The 16,669-nt window shown below is 67.2% G+C and overlaps 1 protein-coding gene across 4 annotated transcripts; it reads right to left on the reverse strand.

The window, feature by feature from the left end:
- Positions 1-56: 56 nt before the first annotated feature.
- Positions 57-16,372, reverse strand: MAPK8IP1 (mitogen-activated protein kinase 8 interacting protein 1). Of its 4 annotated transcripts, none has more exons than XM_051852680.3 (12): positions 16,067-16,372; positions 7,304-7,409; positions 5,302-5,604; positions 4,095-4,176; positions 3,072-3,884; positions 2,636-2,711; positions 2,084-2,256; positions 1,752-1,861; positions 1,463-1,579; positions 1,275-1,345; positions 1,070-1,168; positions 57-774 (listed from the first exon to the last, which is right to left on the reverse strand). In XM_051852680.3, exons 1-12 carry the CDS (start codon positions 16,165-16,167, stop codon positions 702-704), a joined length of 2,124 nt encoding a protein of 707 aa, XP_051708640.1. In that variant the 5' UTR covers positions 16,168-16,372; the 3' UTR covers positions 57-701. The 4 variants fall into 4 exon arrangements, with proteins under 4 accessions (XP_051708640.1, XP_051708647.1, XP_089183411.1 ...); XM_051852687.3 differs by lacking the exon at positions 16,067-16,372 and adding an exon at positions 13,755-13,886; XM_089327285.1 differs by lacking the exon at positions 16,067-16,372 and adding an exon at positions 12,089-12,123.
- Positions 16,373-16,669: the final 297 nt, after the last annotated feature.

Consider the following 16,669-nt stretch of genomic DNA (forward strand, 5'->3'; position numbering starts at 1 on the left):
TCCTGGCTGTGGGCCCGCGGGCGGGCAGGGGGGCGGTCCGCGCACACATACCCGCCTTGGGCCGGACAGGAAATGGCACTTTAATAGTCGTGGCCAGGGCAACAGGACCGAGACGGGACTCTGGGCCAGGCAGGAGGTCTCCCTCTGCCAGGCAGGCCCCCGCGGCAGCTCCCCTAAGCCTGCCAGGGGCCCGCCCGCCGGGGAGGCTGCAGGTGGCAGCTGGCGGGAGGCGCTGTGGGCCACAGAGCTGCCGGCAGGGACTGCACCTCCACCTGGGGCCACTGGCACACTGCAAAGTCCTTGGGAGGTGACTGGGCCCAGCCTGAGCTCGGGCTCCTCCGGGGGGCACTGTGGACAGAGGGGAGGGTGGGCACTTGCCGGTGACACGCCTTCGTCGGGGCGGGAGCCAAGAGCCCCGGTAGGGGCAGGCAGCACAGGTTGCGGCCAAGCCTCCACTCCTTCCCCGGTCCCCCTTCCCGCGGGAGGCCTGGCCCCGCCCCAGCCGGGCCCGCTCCCAATCCCCGGGCAGCCCGCTCTGCCCTCTCCGGGGATGGATCTAGCCCCCTATGTTACAGCACACTGCACCTGGCGCTCCCCAGGACCCCGCCCGCCCCACCCCGGGCCACAGGCCCCACTTCCCCGTCTGCCCTCCGGTGGTGGCAGGGGCCCCTGGGCGAGCAGCGCCATGGCCCGGGGTGCCGCTACTCCAGGTAGATGTCCTCTGTGGGGCAGGTGTACTCCACAAACTGCTTGTAGAACTGCTGGAAGGCTCTCCTGGAAGGCAGAGACACGCGTGACAGAGGCGGGCTGTGGGGGGTGGGACGGGGCTCCACCCAGGGTTTCCACGTCAGAGCCTCGGGGCTCCAGGCTGGGGCTCTGGCCCCTGCAGCCCAAGGCGCTCCCCCTGTTCACTCCGGAGCGGCAGCTCCCAAGGAAGATGGCAACCACAGAGAAGGGCCTGTGCTCGCGAGCGTGGGCCCACTCCTCGGGACCCCAGGGCAGCTCTGGGCCCCACGCCTGCGGCTTGCTCCCCGGGCTGGGTGCTGGCGGGAAACGCACTCCTACGTACCCCACGGACTCTGCCAGGGCTTTGGTGGAATCTTCGGACACAAAGACGTGGCAGGCAAACCGGTGGTCAGCCGGGTGCTTGGTGATGAACCCGAAGTACCTGCGGGAGGAGGGGTGCGGCTGCGGTGCGGTGGACTGGGCCCCGCCCCGCCCACAGTGGCTCCAGACCGCGCCCAGTGCCCCGAGCCCCGCCCCGCCCCTCTTACTTGTTGTTCTTTGGGTGGTATCCACAGAAAGAGATGTTCTTTAACTGGAAAAAGTGGCTGCACTTATTTCCCTGTAGGAGAAAGAAGCAGGGGGCAGTCACCCAGCGCCCAGGGGTGCAGGCTGGCGGGAGGCGTGCAGCTGCTCACGGGCAATCTGGGGGGAGGGAGGGCCGGGTCGGGGAAGTCACCTTGGCCTCCGGGGAGTCGTCAGCCTTCACGCCTATCTTGACACCCCGCACGCTGATCTCTAGCACGCAGCTGGAGGGCGGGTTCAAGTGCACGGTGAGCCGGCGGGTTGTGGCAATCTGTGGGTCAGAGACGGGGACAGTCAGCGCCATGTGTCCACTTCTCTGCCCATCTCTCCTGTCCCGGACCCTGGGCCCCGAGCCCCGAAGCCTTCCCTGCCTCTGGACACCTGGGTCCCTCTCCCCAGAGAGACACGGGCTGGACTGGGAGCGGGGAGTGGGGGCCCGGTACCTTTTGCATAGCAGCACAGAGGACGTCATTGCCCTTGTGGTAGGGAACCTGGACGGAGCCCAAGAACTTGACCCGGAACTGGTCCACCCAGTCGCTGTTTTTGGCCAGGGCTGGAAAGCAAGCGTGAAGTGAGCCCCAGCAGAGGCAGGCAAGCCGAGGAGGGCGCGCGAGGCAGAGGAGCGGCAGGGCCAGCAGGGGGAGCCACATCCCACTTCCGGCATGTGGCTGGAAGTGGCCGGAAGTCGGGTTTGGCTGGGCGGGATCTGCAATGGCCCCTTCGCGACAGCCTGCCGAGAGCTGGAGCACAGGGCAGCCAGGAGGCGCAACGCTACCTGCCATGTGCTCGGGCTCCTTGGTGACCTCGATGGCGTAGTAGGCGGGGAAGACGCCCCGGGCGCCGGTGCGCATGTTGTAGGCCTCGTACCAGTAGTCCTCGGCCTGCAGCTCCACCAGCAGGGGGTCGTCCACCTCCAGCTCCAGCTCGTCTTCGTGCCGCGGCACAAACCTGGCCGGGCAGAACTCCTCAGCGGGGCCTCCCGGCCGGGCCCTCCCCAGGACCGTGTCCTTAGCTCAGCCAACACCTGCAAAGCAGCGCGGGTGCCGGCCCGACGCCAGCCGGGGGGCAGGGGGCAGCGTCCATCAGGCGCCCGCCATCAAGGGCAGGACATGGGCGGAGCCCTGCAGAGGCGGATAGGCCAGGGTACCCGGGCCCTTCGGTCTGCGGGAGGCTTGGGCGGGCGCAGGGTGGCTTCTGTGTGTGTAGGCGCAGCCTCGGGCTCCCACGCACCACGGCCCTTTGCCACCCTGCTCTGCATGCCCAGAGGTTGAACACAGGGGCCCAGGGCAGAGTGGACGAAGCCTTGCCCCGGGCTGAGGGTGCTCACCTGAATATGGCCCGGTGCGTCTGCTCCTGCTCCACCCCGTTGATGACACAGGAGAACAGCCCGAAAGACTCTGCACCTGAGGAGGGGCAGGGGGCGGGAGGATGTGGCCCCAGCTCCGGGGGAGGGGCAGGGGGCGGGAGGATGTGGCCCCAGCTCCGGGGGAGGGGCAGGGGGTGGGAGGATGTGGCCCCAGCTCCGGGGGAGGGGCAGGGGGTGGGAGGATGTGGCCCCAGCTGGGGGGGGGCAGGGGGCGGGAGGATGTGGCCCCAGCTCCGGGGGAGGGGCAGGGGGTGGGAGGATGTGGCCCCAGCTGGGGGGGGCAGGGGGCGGGAGGATGTGGCCCCAGCTCCGGGGGAGGGGCAGGGGCAGGGGCAGGAGGATGTGGCCCCAGCTCCAGGGGAGGGGCAGGGGGAGAGCCCCGGCCAGGTCGACTCACTGGAGGAGCGGGAGCGGCCGCTCATGAAGACGTTCAGGAACTTCTTGGAGAAGTGGACGTCCTCCTCGGGGCTGGAGTCCTCCGAGAGGCAGGCCGGGGGCCGCGGCCGGGGCGCCTCCTCGTACTCCTCGCCGATGGCCGACTCGTAGGGCGACGAGGCCGAGGCGCAGTTGTCGTAGACGGTGGCGGAGTCGCTCTCGTCGCTGTAGTCGCCGAAGCACGGCCGCAGGCTCACCAGCTCCAGCTGGGCGTGCTCGTCCACCACCAGCGTGTACTTGACCGAGTCGTAGGACAGGGCGCTGGTGTCCGAGCTCAGCGAGGCCCGCGGCGGCGGCGGCGGCGGCTCCCCCAGGCTCGCCCGCCAGCCTCCCGCCGGCGGCCCGGCCCGCTCCGGGGAGGACAGGCAGTCGAAGCCCTCGTCCTCTTCGCTGATGGAGGGGTGTGGCCGGCCCAGGGTGGAGGGGTAGGCGGCGGGGTCTGGGTCGGAGCTGACCGACATGCGGCTCTCGGCCGGCGGCAGGAAGCCGGCGCTGGGCTCCGCGGGGTCTGGGGGCCTCTGCACCGGGGTCAGGTAGATCTCCTCCGTGGCCTCCAGCCGCACGTCGGCCTGGTAGTGGATGCGCTCTCGATGGGAGTGGCCCCGGCCCCCAGGGGCGGCCGTGGGGGGGGCGCCAGCAGGGGCCATCTGGGTGGCAGCGCTGCGGCGACAAGGGCTGTCGGTGGAGGTGCCTCGGTCCTTGGTGGGCGCGGGGCTGCCCTGGGGGGGCAGCTCGTCGCTCAGGCAGATGTGGTCATGGGGGGGCGTCTGCTCTCCTGCAGGGCAGGGTGGAGGTGGGGGGGCAGTGCTGAGCCGGGCTGCCTTCACCTGGGCCCCCCACCCCGGTCCCTGCTCCATGCACCAGGGCCCCGGGCAGGCTCTGGGTCCGCAGCCCAGGCCTTGGTGGACCCCCATGGGCAAGGTGGGGGCCCTGCAGGGGCGACTCGGGGCGGGCTGAGGCCCAGGTGTGGGGGGGTCTGCCTCACCTGTCTTCAGGGGTGAGGACGAGCGGGACACGCGCTCCTGCCAGCTGTGCTTTTTCCCGAGAGAGTTATTATTCAGTGTGTCCTGGGCAGCGAACAAAGGGCCCTTGTGAGAGAGGCGGTCAGCAGTGCCCGGCACAGGGAGGCCCTGGCCCTGCCCCCACAGGGCCCCCCCAGGCTGCTCGCTGCCCCCACCCTGCCCTGCAGCAGGCAGCAGGGGTGAGGGGTGGCCAGGGAAGTGTCAGCCTGGGCAAAGGTGGTGCTGGTTGGCTGCGGGGTGGGGGGTGAGGAGGGGGAGTCTGCAGCAGACTCAGGACCCCCACGTGAGATGCCCAGGGCAGTGGGGGGGCAGCGTGACTCCCATCCTGGAAGGGGCAGGGCCGGTCTGGCCCAGCCTGGGTAGAAAGCAGTGAGGTACCCTGGGAGCCTGCGGTGACACTCAGATGGCTCCGGGGCACTGTCTCCCCTGGCCCCCAGACCAGGGGCCCAGCCCGCGGGGGCGACAGGCATGGCTGGCAGCAGACCCCTTCCCGGATCTCCCGGCTGCTTGCCCACATCCGCAGCACCTCCCCAGCCCGGCCCCCACAACGCCCACATACAAGTCTCCTTCGCACCTTACACCACGAGCTGGGCTACCAGAGGATCCAGGGAGAGGGACCCCGTTTCTCTGCAGCCCCCGCCCATCCCCTGGCAGCTCCCCCTCCCTGGGTCCCCTCCTTACCTCTCCTGACTGGACCCGGGAGACAAAGGGCCTGGCCAGCGCTCCCCACCCTATTCAACTCTCCTTGGCTTCCGGCCAGCAGCCCAGGGGCCCCAGGCCCCCAGCTCAGCTGAGCAGCGCCATCCCACAGGCCTCCCCCCTGCCTCTGGGAAGTCCAGGCTGCCCACACTTCAGACGCCAGCTCCCAGGCCCCACCTCCCCCACAACTTCCCAGGCCCTCGCCCAAGCGGACCACTTCCCTCTCCCCTCTCCCCACGCCGTTTCTGCCCCACCTTCACCAGGGACCCCAGACCCTGAGGGTCCCAAACTCCACACCTCTGCCACCGCTCCAAGCCCTGTGCTCCCTACTCCAACCCCTCCCCGGGCCCCGTCAATCCCTGCGCTCCTTCGCCCTCTCCAGGGACCTCCACCCGTCCCCCGGCGCCCACCTCCCAGGAGCCGGCCCCGCCCCGGGGCGCCGCCCCCTCAGCCCCGCCCCCCGCGCCTCACCTGAGACCGCGGCACCTGCGGGAAGAGGTTGAGCGTGGTGGGCCGCTTGGGGCGGTATGTGTCCCCGCTGCCTGGGCCCTGGCTCTGGCCCTGGCCGCGGGACGCCGGTCCCTGACCGGGCTCGGCCTCGGGCGGCCCCGCTCCCGGACGCCGCGCCGCGCGCTCTTCGTCGTCCTCCTCGTCGTCCTCGGCGCCGGGAGTGTCCCCGGTCGCGTCGATCAGATCCATCTGCAGCATCTCGGCCTGCAGCCGGCTCCCCGCGCTGCCGCCGCCGCCCGCAGAGAGCAGCCCGGCGCGCGGGGGCTGCGCGGCGCGGACGGAGGGGCGTCAGGGGGCGGGGCCGCGCCGGGTGGGGCGGGGCCGAGGCCGCCGCGCACCGCCCCCTGCCCGGACGAATCCATTGCGCGGCCACGAAGCGGGGGGCGGAGAGCAGCGGCAGGGAAGAGAGGGGGCTCCGGGCCGCCCCTGCGGGAAGCGCACGGCCGCCCCTCCCCGCCCGATCGCCCCCTTTGCAGAACACCACCCTCTCCCCTCCCCGCGGACCCCCCTTCCGGCTCCTTGCACCCTCCCGTTCCCTTGGCAACGGCCGATGACCTCACCCGGGCTGTAAGCAGCTCCCAGAATGAAGTCACCGCTGTTGCCATGGAGACGTGGGGTCGCCCGAGGAGCTGGGCCCCCGCAAGAGATTGGGGAGAAGGGGGCGCACATTTGTATCTGAAGAAGTCTAGGAGGGACCCTGGGAAAACCGAGTCTCTGGCCAGGAGAGGAGGGCCGTACTGCGGACTGGAGTCCCTGGGAGCGCCGGAAGAGGGTCGCCGAGGCGGGGGACAGGGGCGGTCGGACCCCAGGGGCCCAGGCCTCTCCATGGGCAAGCTAGCCCTGCCTTCCTAGGGGACAGCCCCTCCCAGTTCCAGCTCTGCCACTGCCTGCCTGGCACCTTGGACAGATCCCCTGACCCTTCCATTCCTGGCAAGCGTGTCTGAGAGCCCCTGGGGCGCATCTAAGGCCACCGCCCCCGTCCCACAGCCAGTGCTCCCCCGGGGCCCCAGCTAAATGCAGGGCCCGCCCTCTCCAAGGCCCTGACGGTGCATGGTGGGGAGAGGGTGGCGTGAGACTCCAGACAGGTGCATGGCCTCGGAGGGAAGCTTCGTCAGGGCCCTGGGACCCCTCCCCAGGTCCACAGTAAGTGGTCTCTGTGTCCCTTCCTTCCTGACTTGGCCACAGGCTAGAGGGTTGCAGTAAGGACTGGAGGATTCCTCACCCCTTGTCTCTTGCCTGGAAGAGCTTACAGAACCTCCGCGGGTAGCAAGAGGTCTGCACAGAGACTGGTGCCTCTCCCGCGACCCTCATGGCAGCCCCCCACCCCAATACCACATCTGGCTTCCCGCCCTCCTGGGGGCGGAAGGAAGTGCAGGGCTCTCAAACCCAGCCCCGAGCTTGGCCCTCGTCCTGCGGGCTACCTGGCTCCTTCTTCCTGCTCTGCAAGACCGAGGCTGTTGAGTGCCTCCTGGCCGCGCCGGGAGACAGCCATCTTCCCTGTGCCAGGCCCAAAGGGCCCAAAGCATCAGCAATGCTGGGCCACGCCCTCCGTGAGGGCCTCGGCGTGGTACGGCGCACTGGCAGCCAGCAGCCATAGGAGTTCTTCCGGGTCATTCCTGGCGCCTCTGTCCTGTCCCCAAAGCACTGCAGAGTCCCAGACTCCACCCTTGCTCTGCCTGAGGCTCCCGGCCAGGAACGGCTCCCCAAGGGACTCTGGCCCTCCTGCCCCACTCCTGGATCTCAAGGCCTCCGGCTTCCTGCCTGAGCCCCTGGGGCAGAAAAATCAAATTCTGACTGCGCACCCAAGACGTGCCAAGCGCTGCACTGGGTGTTGCCTGCACACCGTTTCATGAGGGTGCCACCGGACCTGAAAGCCCCCTTTGTAGCCTGGGGGCCTCCCTCCCATCCCCACCCATCTGCCGCCCTACTCGGGGTCTCCGGGGAGCCAGGAGCCCGCCCTTACCCGGAAGGACAGGGTGTCTTTGCACTGCAGGCTGATGCCACACTCGTCAGTGATCTCTGAGAGGTCTTCATCCTCAAACTCCTCGAGGCTGATGTCGTGGGTGAGCCTGGGGGGGACAGGAAGCCAGAGTTACAACCCAGAGGGTCGGCCAGGCCTGCCAAAGGGCAGCCTCTAACAAACAGGCCGATCGTCGGCTCCGGAGGGTGGGACCCGGGGTCCAGCTGCTCCCATGTGGGAGGCGGTCACCAAGTAGGGACATGCCCAAAGGCAGTCCTCTAGGGCAGCTGTGGGGTGGGAGGCTCCGGGTCACTCCTGCTCCTCCCGGCTGGGAGCTGTGCACCTGCTGCCAACCCCCAGGTGGTGCCTAGAAGGCCCAGAGGTCAGAGCCTCAGCTCTGCCAGGGTCAAGGCAGGTGCCAAGACAAGGGCACCTGCAGAGAAGGCCAAGGCCACCTGGGGTAGGAAGGTCCCCACGCAATCCAAGGGGTAAGGAGTACGGAGACCCAAGGGGTCGGCAGGGGTGCAGCAGGCTCACAGGAGTGCTCCACGCCCCCAGCCCAGAGTGCCCATGACCGTGAGCCCTGAGAATGAGTGAATGGGAATCTGGCGTCCACTCCAGGAGAGGCTGTGCCTCCACCCTGTGTGCTTGGGCTCAACTCTTGCTTCCTCCGTGCCCAGGCTAAGGACCCAGAACAGGAACCTGCCCTGGTGGGGTCGAGAGAGGCTCCCGGCTGGGGCTGGAGGTGCCAGGAGCTCGGGTGCCACTTCGACACTGCAGCCTCACCTCCCACGGCCTGGGCCAGCTCCGTGCACCCACCCTGGAGAGCAGGGCTGGGCCTCCCACTGCGGGCCCTGCCTGTCCCTGCCCGGCTCCTCCCCAGCCCTGGTGTGGTGTGGGAAGTTGGAGAGAATGTCGGAGCCTTCCCCCCAGGTAACACCAGGAGGCAGGCGTAGGGCAAGGCAAACCCACTGGTCCAAGGTCACCCAGGAGAGGTAGCGGCCCAGCGCCCAGGGGAACATGGGAGGCCCACACCCCTGCCTCTCACCTCAATCAGACCAAACAGAGACCCTTAGCTCCACGGAGCTCCCCGCGACACCCGGCCCCACCCCCACACCCCCTACCAGCGCTCCCACTGGTCCTCCAACCAGCTGTCATTGTCGGGGCTCGAATCCATCTTCAGCACCAGCTGCATGGACAGCCCTGCCCGGCCGGGGGGCTGCGGGGCCCCAGGGCTGCCCTCTCATGCCCAGAAAGGGGGGGGGCGGCCGGGGCTCAAGGCAGGGCTAGGGCCGCCGGCCTCCACCGCCTGGGCCTGCCCCTCTGCCTCCTGCCCGCTGCAGAAGCCCAGGAGCTCATTAAAAATAAATGGGCAGGGAGAGGAGGCAGCAGCTGCCGACCCGGGCCCAGCCCCAGCCCTTCCCGGCCCAGCCCTCAGCCGCAGGCAGCCTCCCTCAGCCGGCCCATGGCGAAGCCGCAGCGGCCAAGGCTCTGTCGCCGCCTCTGCCGCGGGATCAGGTTACCGCGATCAATGCTACGGGCTCCACCTGCCCTTCCAATGCCCCTGTCCAGGGCCAGGGCCCCCCTCTCCGGCCCAGGCTGGTACACAGATGGCAGAAATCTGGGAAGTTTCCCCCTAAAACCCAGCCCCTGCTCTGCTTTAAAGGGCCAGCACCACATTCAGGGAGCCAGGTGGGAGATGGGGAGGCGCCCCGAAATCCCCGAGAACGGATACCCCAGCCTCACCCAGCATCACGGAGACTCTGTGGACGCAGGCAGGTCCCGACCTACCCCAGCCAGGCCTAGGGTTGCCTCTGGAGCCAGGAAGGAAGGGCCAAGGGGTACAGGGGACTCTGGAGGCAGAGATAGGAGCAGGCTGGTGCTGGGGCTCCTCGGAGCCCAGCTGGAGGGCTGCAGGGTGGTCACGAGCTCCCTGTCACCTTGCAGTGACATCAACAGAACCCGGAGGCCTCCGGACGGAGCCACACAGCAGGGGCTCTTTAAGGCCCCTTCTGACCGGCAGCCTAGGGGTGCTGGTTCCCAGGCCCCCCCCCCACCCCGCAGTGTATGTGGAAGTAGGAAGGCCTGGTCCAGAAGCCAGAGTGGCCCCCAAGTCCAGCCAGGGCCCTGCAGCACCTCTGGACCTCGGATGAGAACCCCCAAATACAAAAGCAGCGAGCACACAGGGGCCCCGGACCCAGCCAGTGTCGCCCGGAGCCACAGGAGATGCCCCCTGCATACGTCAGCACATCCTCACGGCTGAGCCCTAGTCCAGGGCCTGCCTCTGCCCTCCCAGACCCCTCCAGGGCCTTCCCTGCCTCAGTCTCCCCAATCCTGTACCACCCCACCCACCACCATCAGGCAAAACTGCTGGAAACACCATCACCCATCTTGGCCCTGCTCAAAACCCTCCAAGGTGAGGCCGGTGTTGGGTGCGGCAGGTTAAGCCACCGCTTGCAACACCAGCTTCCTGCATTGGAGCACTGGTTCGAGTCCCAGCTGCACCGCCTCCGATCCAACTTCTTGCTATGGGAACCCAGCAGAAGATGGCCCCAAGTACTGGGGCCCCTGCCACCCACGTGGGGCATCGCATGCAGTTCCAGGCTCCTGGCTTTGGCCTGGCCCAGCCCCAGCTGTTGCTGTCATTTGGGGGAGTGAACCGACAGAAGGAAGCTCTCTGTTTCTCTGCCTTTCAAATGAATAAAACAAAAAACCCCACAGCCCTTGAAGGCGACCTGCTAGGGGCCGAATCCTGTGCCCGGCTTCTCTGGGCCCAGTGCTGCCCTGACCTCCGGTGGGAGCTTGGGGCAGGAGGGCTCAGACCAAACCCCGACTCACTGAGAAGCAGCTGCCGGCCCTAGCCTTCGACCCTTACTCCGTGCACCTTCACCTCAACCTTCACCATGATCTTGCGGGAGGGCTCTTTGCCACCCGTTAAGCAGATGAGGAACACCAAGGCTCAGACACGAGGGGCTCATCTCCGGCCTCAGCATCCCCCATACAGAGGGAGGCCACCCATCCCCCTGCCCACCAACCTCAGGGGGCAGGTGAGGAGGACCAGAAGGGACCACCAAGGACTGGGTGGGGGTGGGGGGAGCAATCAACCAAGGTGTCCCCTATGCAAGCCACAACCCTCCCCAGGACCCTGCTCCCTCCTCCCTCTTCTCCAAACACTGATGTCCCGGTGACCCAGCCTAAATCCTATCAGACCCTTGGTCCCGCGGGGATCACGGAAGGCGCCCGTTGGGGAGGAAGGAAGGATGGATGGAGGGGTGGGAGGAGGAAGGTCCCTTCTCAACCCTGCCCTATCCTCCTTCCCATGGAAACCTGAGCCCTGGGCACCAGGAGGCCACCCGCCCTGCTCTGTCTTACGACCCCCTCCTGCGCTGTCGCTGCCCATCAGCCACACCTGCTTGGCCTCTCTGGATGAGAGCAAGGTCGCTTCCTGACCTCTGAGCCTCACTTGACCTCAGAGGCCCCTCTTCCTGCAGGAGTCTGGGTGCTGCCCACCCCACTGCCCCAGCCCACTCCTGCCTGGGTCCTGGCCATGGGGGCGGGAGGCAGTCTCAGGACACCTGCTGAGTGGTGGCTCACTCTAAGGAGGTCCCCCCAACCCCCACCCCGTGTCCTCACCAGGCAACCAGGTGCCAACCAACATCTGAAATGCAAATCTGGGCCCTGGCCCTTGGAGACCAAAATCCACCTGCGGCAGCCCCAAGGTGTCCCTTCCCCTCCCCGCCACACCCCTCTCCCCCACCCCGACTCCACTCTCTGGCCTTCAGGCCAGCCGCCTTGTCAAGGGCTCTTCCAGTCCCCTGATGGGTGGCTCCCAGGACACGGCACGGTCACCTCTGGGTCACATGGCCAGGGGCGGCTCCTGTGGGAGGCAGTTAATCCTTCAGGGTGAGATCGTCTCTCTCTGCCGCACGTATGGTGCCTCTAACAGGTGCTTAAGAGTGAGTGTTGAAGGAATGATTGACCCCAGGTATCCCCGGGCCTTTCCAGATTTTCACCTTGGAAATCTCTTAGTCAGCTCCCCATGAACTTGTCCCCCGACTGTCCCATGGGCACCACAGCACAGAGTGGGCGGCAGGGTGTCTGGGTGTTGAAAGGGTGGGATGGGCGCTGGCGTGGTGCAGCCATGCCTGCCTCCCAGCCCTGGGGGACACTGGGGTCAGGCTGGGCTTGCTCTTGGGGCTGGAATGCCCTTCCCGGCCAAGTCCACGGTGGGGTCCGCTCCAGTGGAAACCGAGTCCAGTCCAAGAAACAGGTGCCAGGAGACGACCCCACCAGGGTTAGGCTGTGTTTCTCCTGCTCGGGGAACCCAGTGACTGGGCCTTTGGGGAACAACCCCACACGTGGAAACAGACTCCCCCACCAAGGGGAACCCCAGATGGCCAGGCACTAGCACCAGGGGGCGGGTACAAGGAGGCTCTCAGCACGAACATTCTAGAACCGTGCACGAACACGGAAAATGGCTCCCAGTAACATGAACCAGAAGGCAGAACATGCGGCTGCAGCAGGAGGAGCCGCAGGCAGTTAGTAACAGCCGTGCCGCATGGTGGTCAGACGTGGTGAACCTGCGGAGGCCGCCTGTGCCCCCTGCACCCTCCCCTGGCAGACTGGCAGAGCCGGGTCACACACACCCAGTGCCACACACCCAGGCCTCTTCCAGAGCGGCCGGTGTCCTGCAGACCGGACCTCGGCTACTCCTGCTCCCCACCCCTGCTCCAGTCAGTCCACGCACAAAGCCCAAGACCCCCTGCACGCCCACGGAGTGCCTCTTACCGGAAGCCCTGGCTGGGCATGGAAAGCTTCAGAACACAAGAGCCGCAGGTGCATCGCCCGCAGCTCCAGGGACAGAAGGCCAGGTGGCCAGCAGCGGCTCCTGCAGATGTGCGGACTGGAGACCCAGGTGGCATCACAGAGCAGGCAGGAACCTGCGGCAGTGACCCGGTCTGTGGGGACTCTTGGGGCCCCCAAGCTAGACCTGCGCTGTGACGCATTCCCAGGAATCCAGAGAGCAGCCGGACGGCCGTGATGGGCGAGGCTTCGCCCACATCCCAGACGCGGGAGGCCAGTGCACATCTCTCAGCCCAGTGCTCATGGTTCGGCAGGAGCTGGGCCAGGGGCAGCTCCCGGGGGCCCCAGGAGGGGGCGACTCAAGCAGTAGCAGCCACTCTTGCTCCCCACCTCCTGCTAAACCATGGCTGGGCTGGTGTCCCTCAAGCCAATTCCTGTTTGAATCCTCCAACTGGGTCTTCCAGTGCCCACCAACCGACTTCCAAACTCATCGCCCTCAGGATGCCCCCCCACACTCTGCCCCGAGACCAGATCCCTCCCCAGGTGGGTGCACCTGGCCCCTCTGCCTTCCCCACGCCCTGCTTCCCTGCTCACCGCGGCCGGGCAGGTCCCCCGGCCTCCCCGCCCCCACCTGGGTGCCCAGGGAGCCTGGCAGAGAGCGAATGTTCGTTCGCTGCGTGGACGGAGGAGCAGCCAAGCGTGCCCACCCACCCCGGCGGTTTCCGCTCCCTTCCCAGAGGCAGCGGACGGAAGGCATCCCCGGACCCCACTCCCAGCTTTGCCTGAAGTCGCTCACCCCTTCTTTTCTCCTAGGGGGTGGGGGTTGGTTGGATGAGCTGATTTCTTTGTGTTTCTTGTTTTTAGTTTATTTTTTGAATATTTATTTATTGACTTGAAAGGCAAAGTGACAGGGAAAGAAAGACACACACACATACACACACACACACACACACACACATACACACCTTTGCTGGTTCACTTCCCCAAATGGCTGTCATAGTCAGGGCCGGGCCAGGCTGAAGCCAGGAGCCTGGAACTCCATCTGGGTCTCCCATGTGGGTGGCAGGGGCCCAAGCACTTGAGCTGTCATCCGTTGCTTTCCCAGGTGTGTTAGTGGCGGGGCGGGGGGGGGGGACGGGACACCGATTGGAAGCAGGACAGCCGGGACTGGAACTGGCGCTCTGATATGGGATGCCAGTGTCGGAAGCAGCGGCTTCACTACCGGCCCCAGGGAGCTCCCCGCTCCTGGAGTCCCTGTCTGCACACCCAAGTCAGGCTGCTCACTTTGCTCCCCAGGGACCCTCCCGATCCTGAGGACCGTCCGCTATCCCCCCTTCCTTCATCCGGCTCGCTCGGTGCCAGTGTACCCGCTGTGTAAATTGCTACATTCTCTTCTTGGTCATGAACATGTATCACTTTAATAACATTTTCTTTTATTATTTTGCGAGGTATACAGATAACTGTGCTCATTATAAAAAAATAAAAACTCCAATACACAGAAATGCGTGAAGGAGAGGCAGAGGTCCCCACCCTGTCCCGCACCCAGAGGTAACCACTAGTAACCGACTGCAACAGCACTCAGGACAAACAACCCGCAATACCCGAGAAGCGCCCGCCCCCCCCCTCCCCCCGCGCCCGGCCTCCCACTCACCCGCTCGGCAAACGCTCCCCCAGTAAGTGCGCCAGGGCTCTGTCTTACTGGGGGCTGGCTCTGCAATCGCACAGCCTGGGTTCAGACCCCAGCTCTGCTGCTTCTCTAACCTCTCCAGGGCTCCGGTCTCCGCACCTGCAGAGCATGGAGACTCACAGCACCGGGCATGTGGGACGGGCGTGGGAAGGGCCACGTGCTCTGGCTCGCGCATGCGCACACGCAGCTCTCAGGGTGGCGCCTGGGCAAATCCACCGCTCCAGTGCCCAACCCTGTCCTCAGCTAGGGAGCACACCAGTAGGGCGTCACCGAGCACCTACTCTGTGCTGAGCAGCTGGGGCGGACCCCCAACGCCTGCTGGGGGCTCACGGCGGCCCAGGGTGCAGCCACACACATGTGTGGGCTCAGGCTCACCCCGAGCAAGGGCCAAACTAGCACCTTGGAGAACAAGACAGGGAGGCTCAGAGGGGTTACGAGCCCAGTACCGGAGCACACAGCTAAGAAGGCCCAGCCAGGATGCAAACCCGGAGCAGTGGGGCCCATGACCTCATCACGCAGCCGTAACACAGCCCTAGCTGCCCAGGGCTCCGTGGAGCTGGGCCAAGGGCTGTGAGGGAGCAGCATAAGCGAAAGGGCAGCGGGGGCTGCTGGCGCCGGAGGCCAGGCATGCAGGGCCAGAGACAGGGGCTGCTGTTATTCCCACGAGCTGGCCTCGTCCCCACTGCTAGGCCATGGTGTCCTGGCCGGCCGGCCCACGCCTCAGCCTTCCGGCCAGGGCTGGGCACACTCACTCCCAGTGTTTGCCACCATAGCTCCTCTCATTAGAGACTGCATGAGAGCTGCACCTGCCAGAGGCCAGGGGAGCGGGGGGGGGGGGGCAGAGGTGGGGCCGGGGGTGCAGGGGACAGAACGCACAGACCTGGGGGCCAGGCCAGCTGCCCTCCTCAATCTGGATCATTTATTTTATCTGTAGAATGGGTAGGCTGAGCCCCCTGGGGGTGGCTGTGAGGGCGCAGTGGGCCAGCCCTGGAGAGGGCTTGGGGAGCCCCACTTGTGTCGGCATGCACGTGGGCTGCCACTTGTTGGACACCCACTGCGTGGACATGGCCTCCTTCCCAGGCAGGAGTCAATACTAAAGATCCCACTCAACCGATGGAACCCACAGGGGCCAGACACCCGCGTGGGGCAGGCACTGGGGAAGTGGCCGAGCCAGGATCTGGACCCAGGGCCCTCCGAGCCCCACGCTCTCCCACTGTGGGACAGCCTCCTGCTGGGGAGGCCTTCTGTGTCTTGCCAGGGGCTGCAGTCCTGGAGCCTCCCTCTGTCCTCTGGGCTCAGCTCAGAGCCCCCGGGGAGGCTTCAGGGCCTGATGATGCCATTAGAGACCCCCAGGGGTCCCTGTGCACCTGAGGGCCTGGGAGCCACAGACCCCTTGCTCAGAGAAGGGGCTGGTATTAAAGCCCCAGCTGAGCCCTGGCTGGGGCAGGGGCCCCAGGAGACCGCAAGGCGCCAGCTCAGGAGATGGCGAAACAATGGAGTTTGTCCAGGCTGCTTTCTCCCAAAAGCCAGCAGCATGGAGGGGAGGTGCATTCCTCTCTGCCCCACCCACCCACCCTTCACAGCCCTGAAAATCACCTGGCCTAACACCAGATGGGAGGGGAGCTGAGGCCAGAGTCCCGGGTACTCGCTCAGCACAGTCCCCCTGCCCATGTCCCTGGCTACCCCTAGGCAGACTCCAGCAGCCAGGCCCAGGAGTCCCCTGGTTGAGGCTGGGCCAGCTGCACCTGCCCTGAGACACATCTGGCTGGGCTGGGGTGCCCAGCTCCACACCGGGTCCTGACTATGCCGGCCTGGCAGTCGGGCCCATCTGGCCAGGCAGGGCTGGGGGAGGGATCCACACTCCCGCCTTCCAGCACCAAGGCTGTCGGTTACCCGGTGAAACAGACCCCAGTGCCACCCTTGGCCGCTCCCCTCTCCACTCAGACCAGCACAGGCAAAAGCCCAGTTGGCCTGCCTGCTCTCGACCTCGACCCAGACCCCAGGCCCAGACTGCGGCCCCGCAGTAGGGAAGAGGGCGTCCTCGGAGCCCCCTCCTCCAATTCCAGCTCATCACCTTGCACCCGAGGACGCGCAATGGCGGCGGAAGCTGCACGGCACAGGCTACCCGTCCAGACCGAGGCTGGCTTCCTAGGGCCTCGGTGCAGGGAAGCGACCCAGCCCCACGCCGCCCCGAGCTGCTGCGGGGCGGGGAGCGCGGGCCTCGGCGCCTCGGTGCCGGTGGAAGGGCGGGGCGCGCGGCGGCTGGGGATGCTCACCTGAAATTAGGAGGCGACGCGATGTGCAGCCCCAGAAACGGGGAGGCGGCCGGCGGGGACGCGGCACCCCCGCCCAGGCCGCCGCTTTCTCGCTCCGCCATTCTCGGGCACAGCCCTGGCCATCCGGGCGGAGCGCGGCGCGGGGGAGACGGCGGCGGCGGCGGCGGAGCAGCGGGCGGGGGCGCGGGAGAGGCCGCCGCCGCCGCGGGGCTCGGGCGGGGAGGGCGCGGCGGGCGCACCTGCGCAGGGCAGGGCGCGGTTCCCGACGGCGCGCGGCTGGCGGCACTGGCGAGAGCGCCCCCGCGCGCACCCCCGGGCCGGGCCGGGGTCTCGTGCGCCCCGCCCCCGCGCCGCCGGCCCCGCCCCAGAGGCGGCGCTCTCCATGGTGCTGAAGGCACGGCCCCCGCGGCTCGGGCTTGGCCCCGCCCCGTCCTAATCCGAACCTGCCCGCCCCCAACCTCGCAGGGCGCCCCCATCCCCATTGCTGGCGATGCCCTCCGGCATCAGGTAACCAATGGCCCCTTGGCCCCCAAGACCCTCTTGGGCCACCCCGGGCAGAGACAGAGGAGGCAGGCGGGAAAGGAGGGTCCCTGGGCTGTGAGT

The sequence above is a fragment of the Oryctolagus cuniculus genome, chromosome 1, assembly GCF_051225735.1.
Source record: "Oryctolagus cuniculus isolate XC-2025 breed Fujian yellow rabbit chromosome 1, ASM5122573v1, whole genome shotgun sequence".
In the NCBI taxonomy this organism is placed as follows: Eukaryota; Metazoa; Chordata; class Mammalia; order Lagomorpha; family Leporidae; genus Oryctolagus; species Oryctolagus cuniculus.

Coding starts and splice junctions, on each gene's coding strand:
- MAPK8IP1 (XM_051852680.3), bottom strand. CDS start 16,167: ATGGCGGAGCGAGAAAGCGGCGGCCTGGGCGGGGGTGCCGCGTCCCCG. Junction 4,177..5,301: donor CGCAGGTGCCGCGGTCTCAG/GTGAGGCGCGGG, acceptor TTCGCTGCCCAG/GACACACTGAATAATAACTC. Junction 1,580..1,751: donor TCTGTGCTGCTATGCAAAAG/GTACCGGGCCCC, acceptor TCTGACCCACAG/ATTGCCACAACCCGCCGGCT.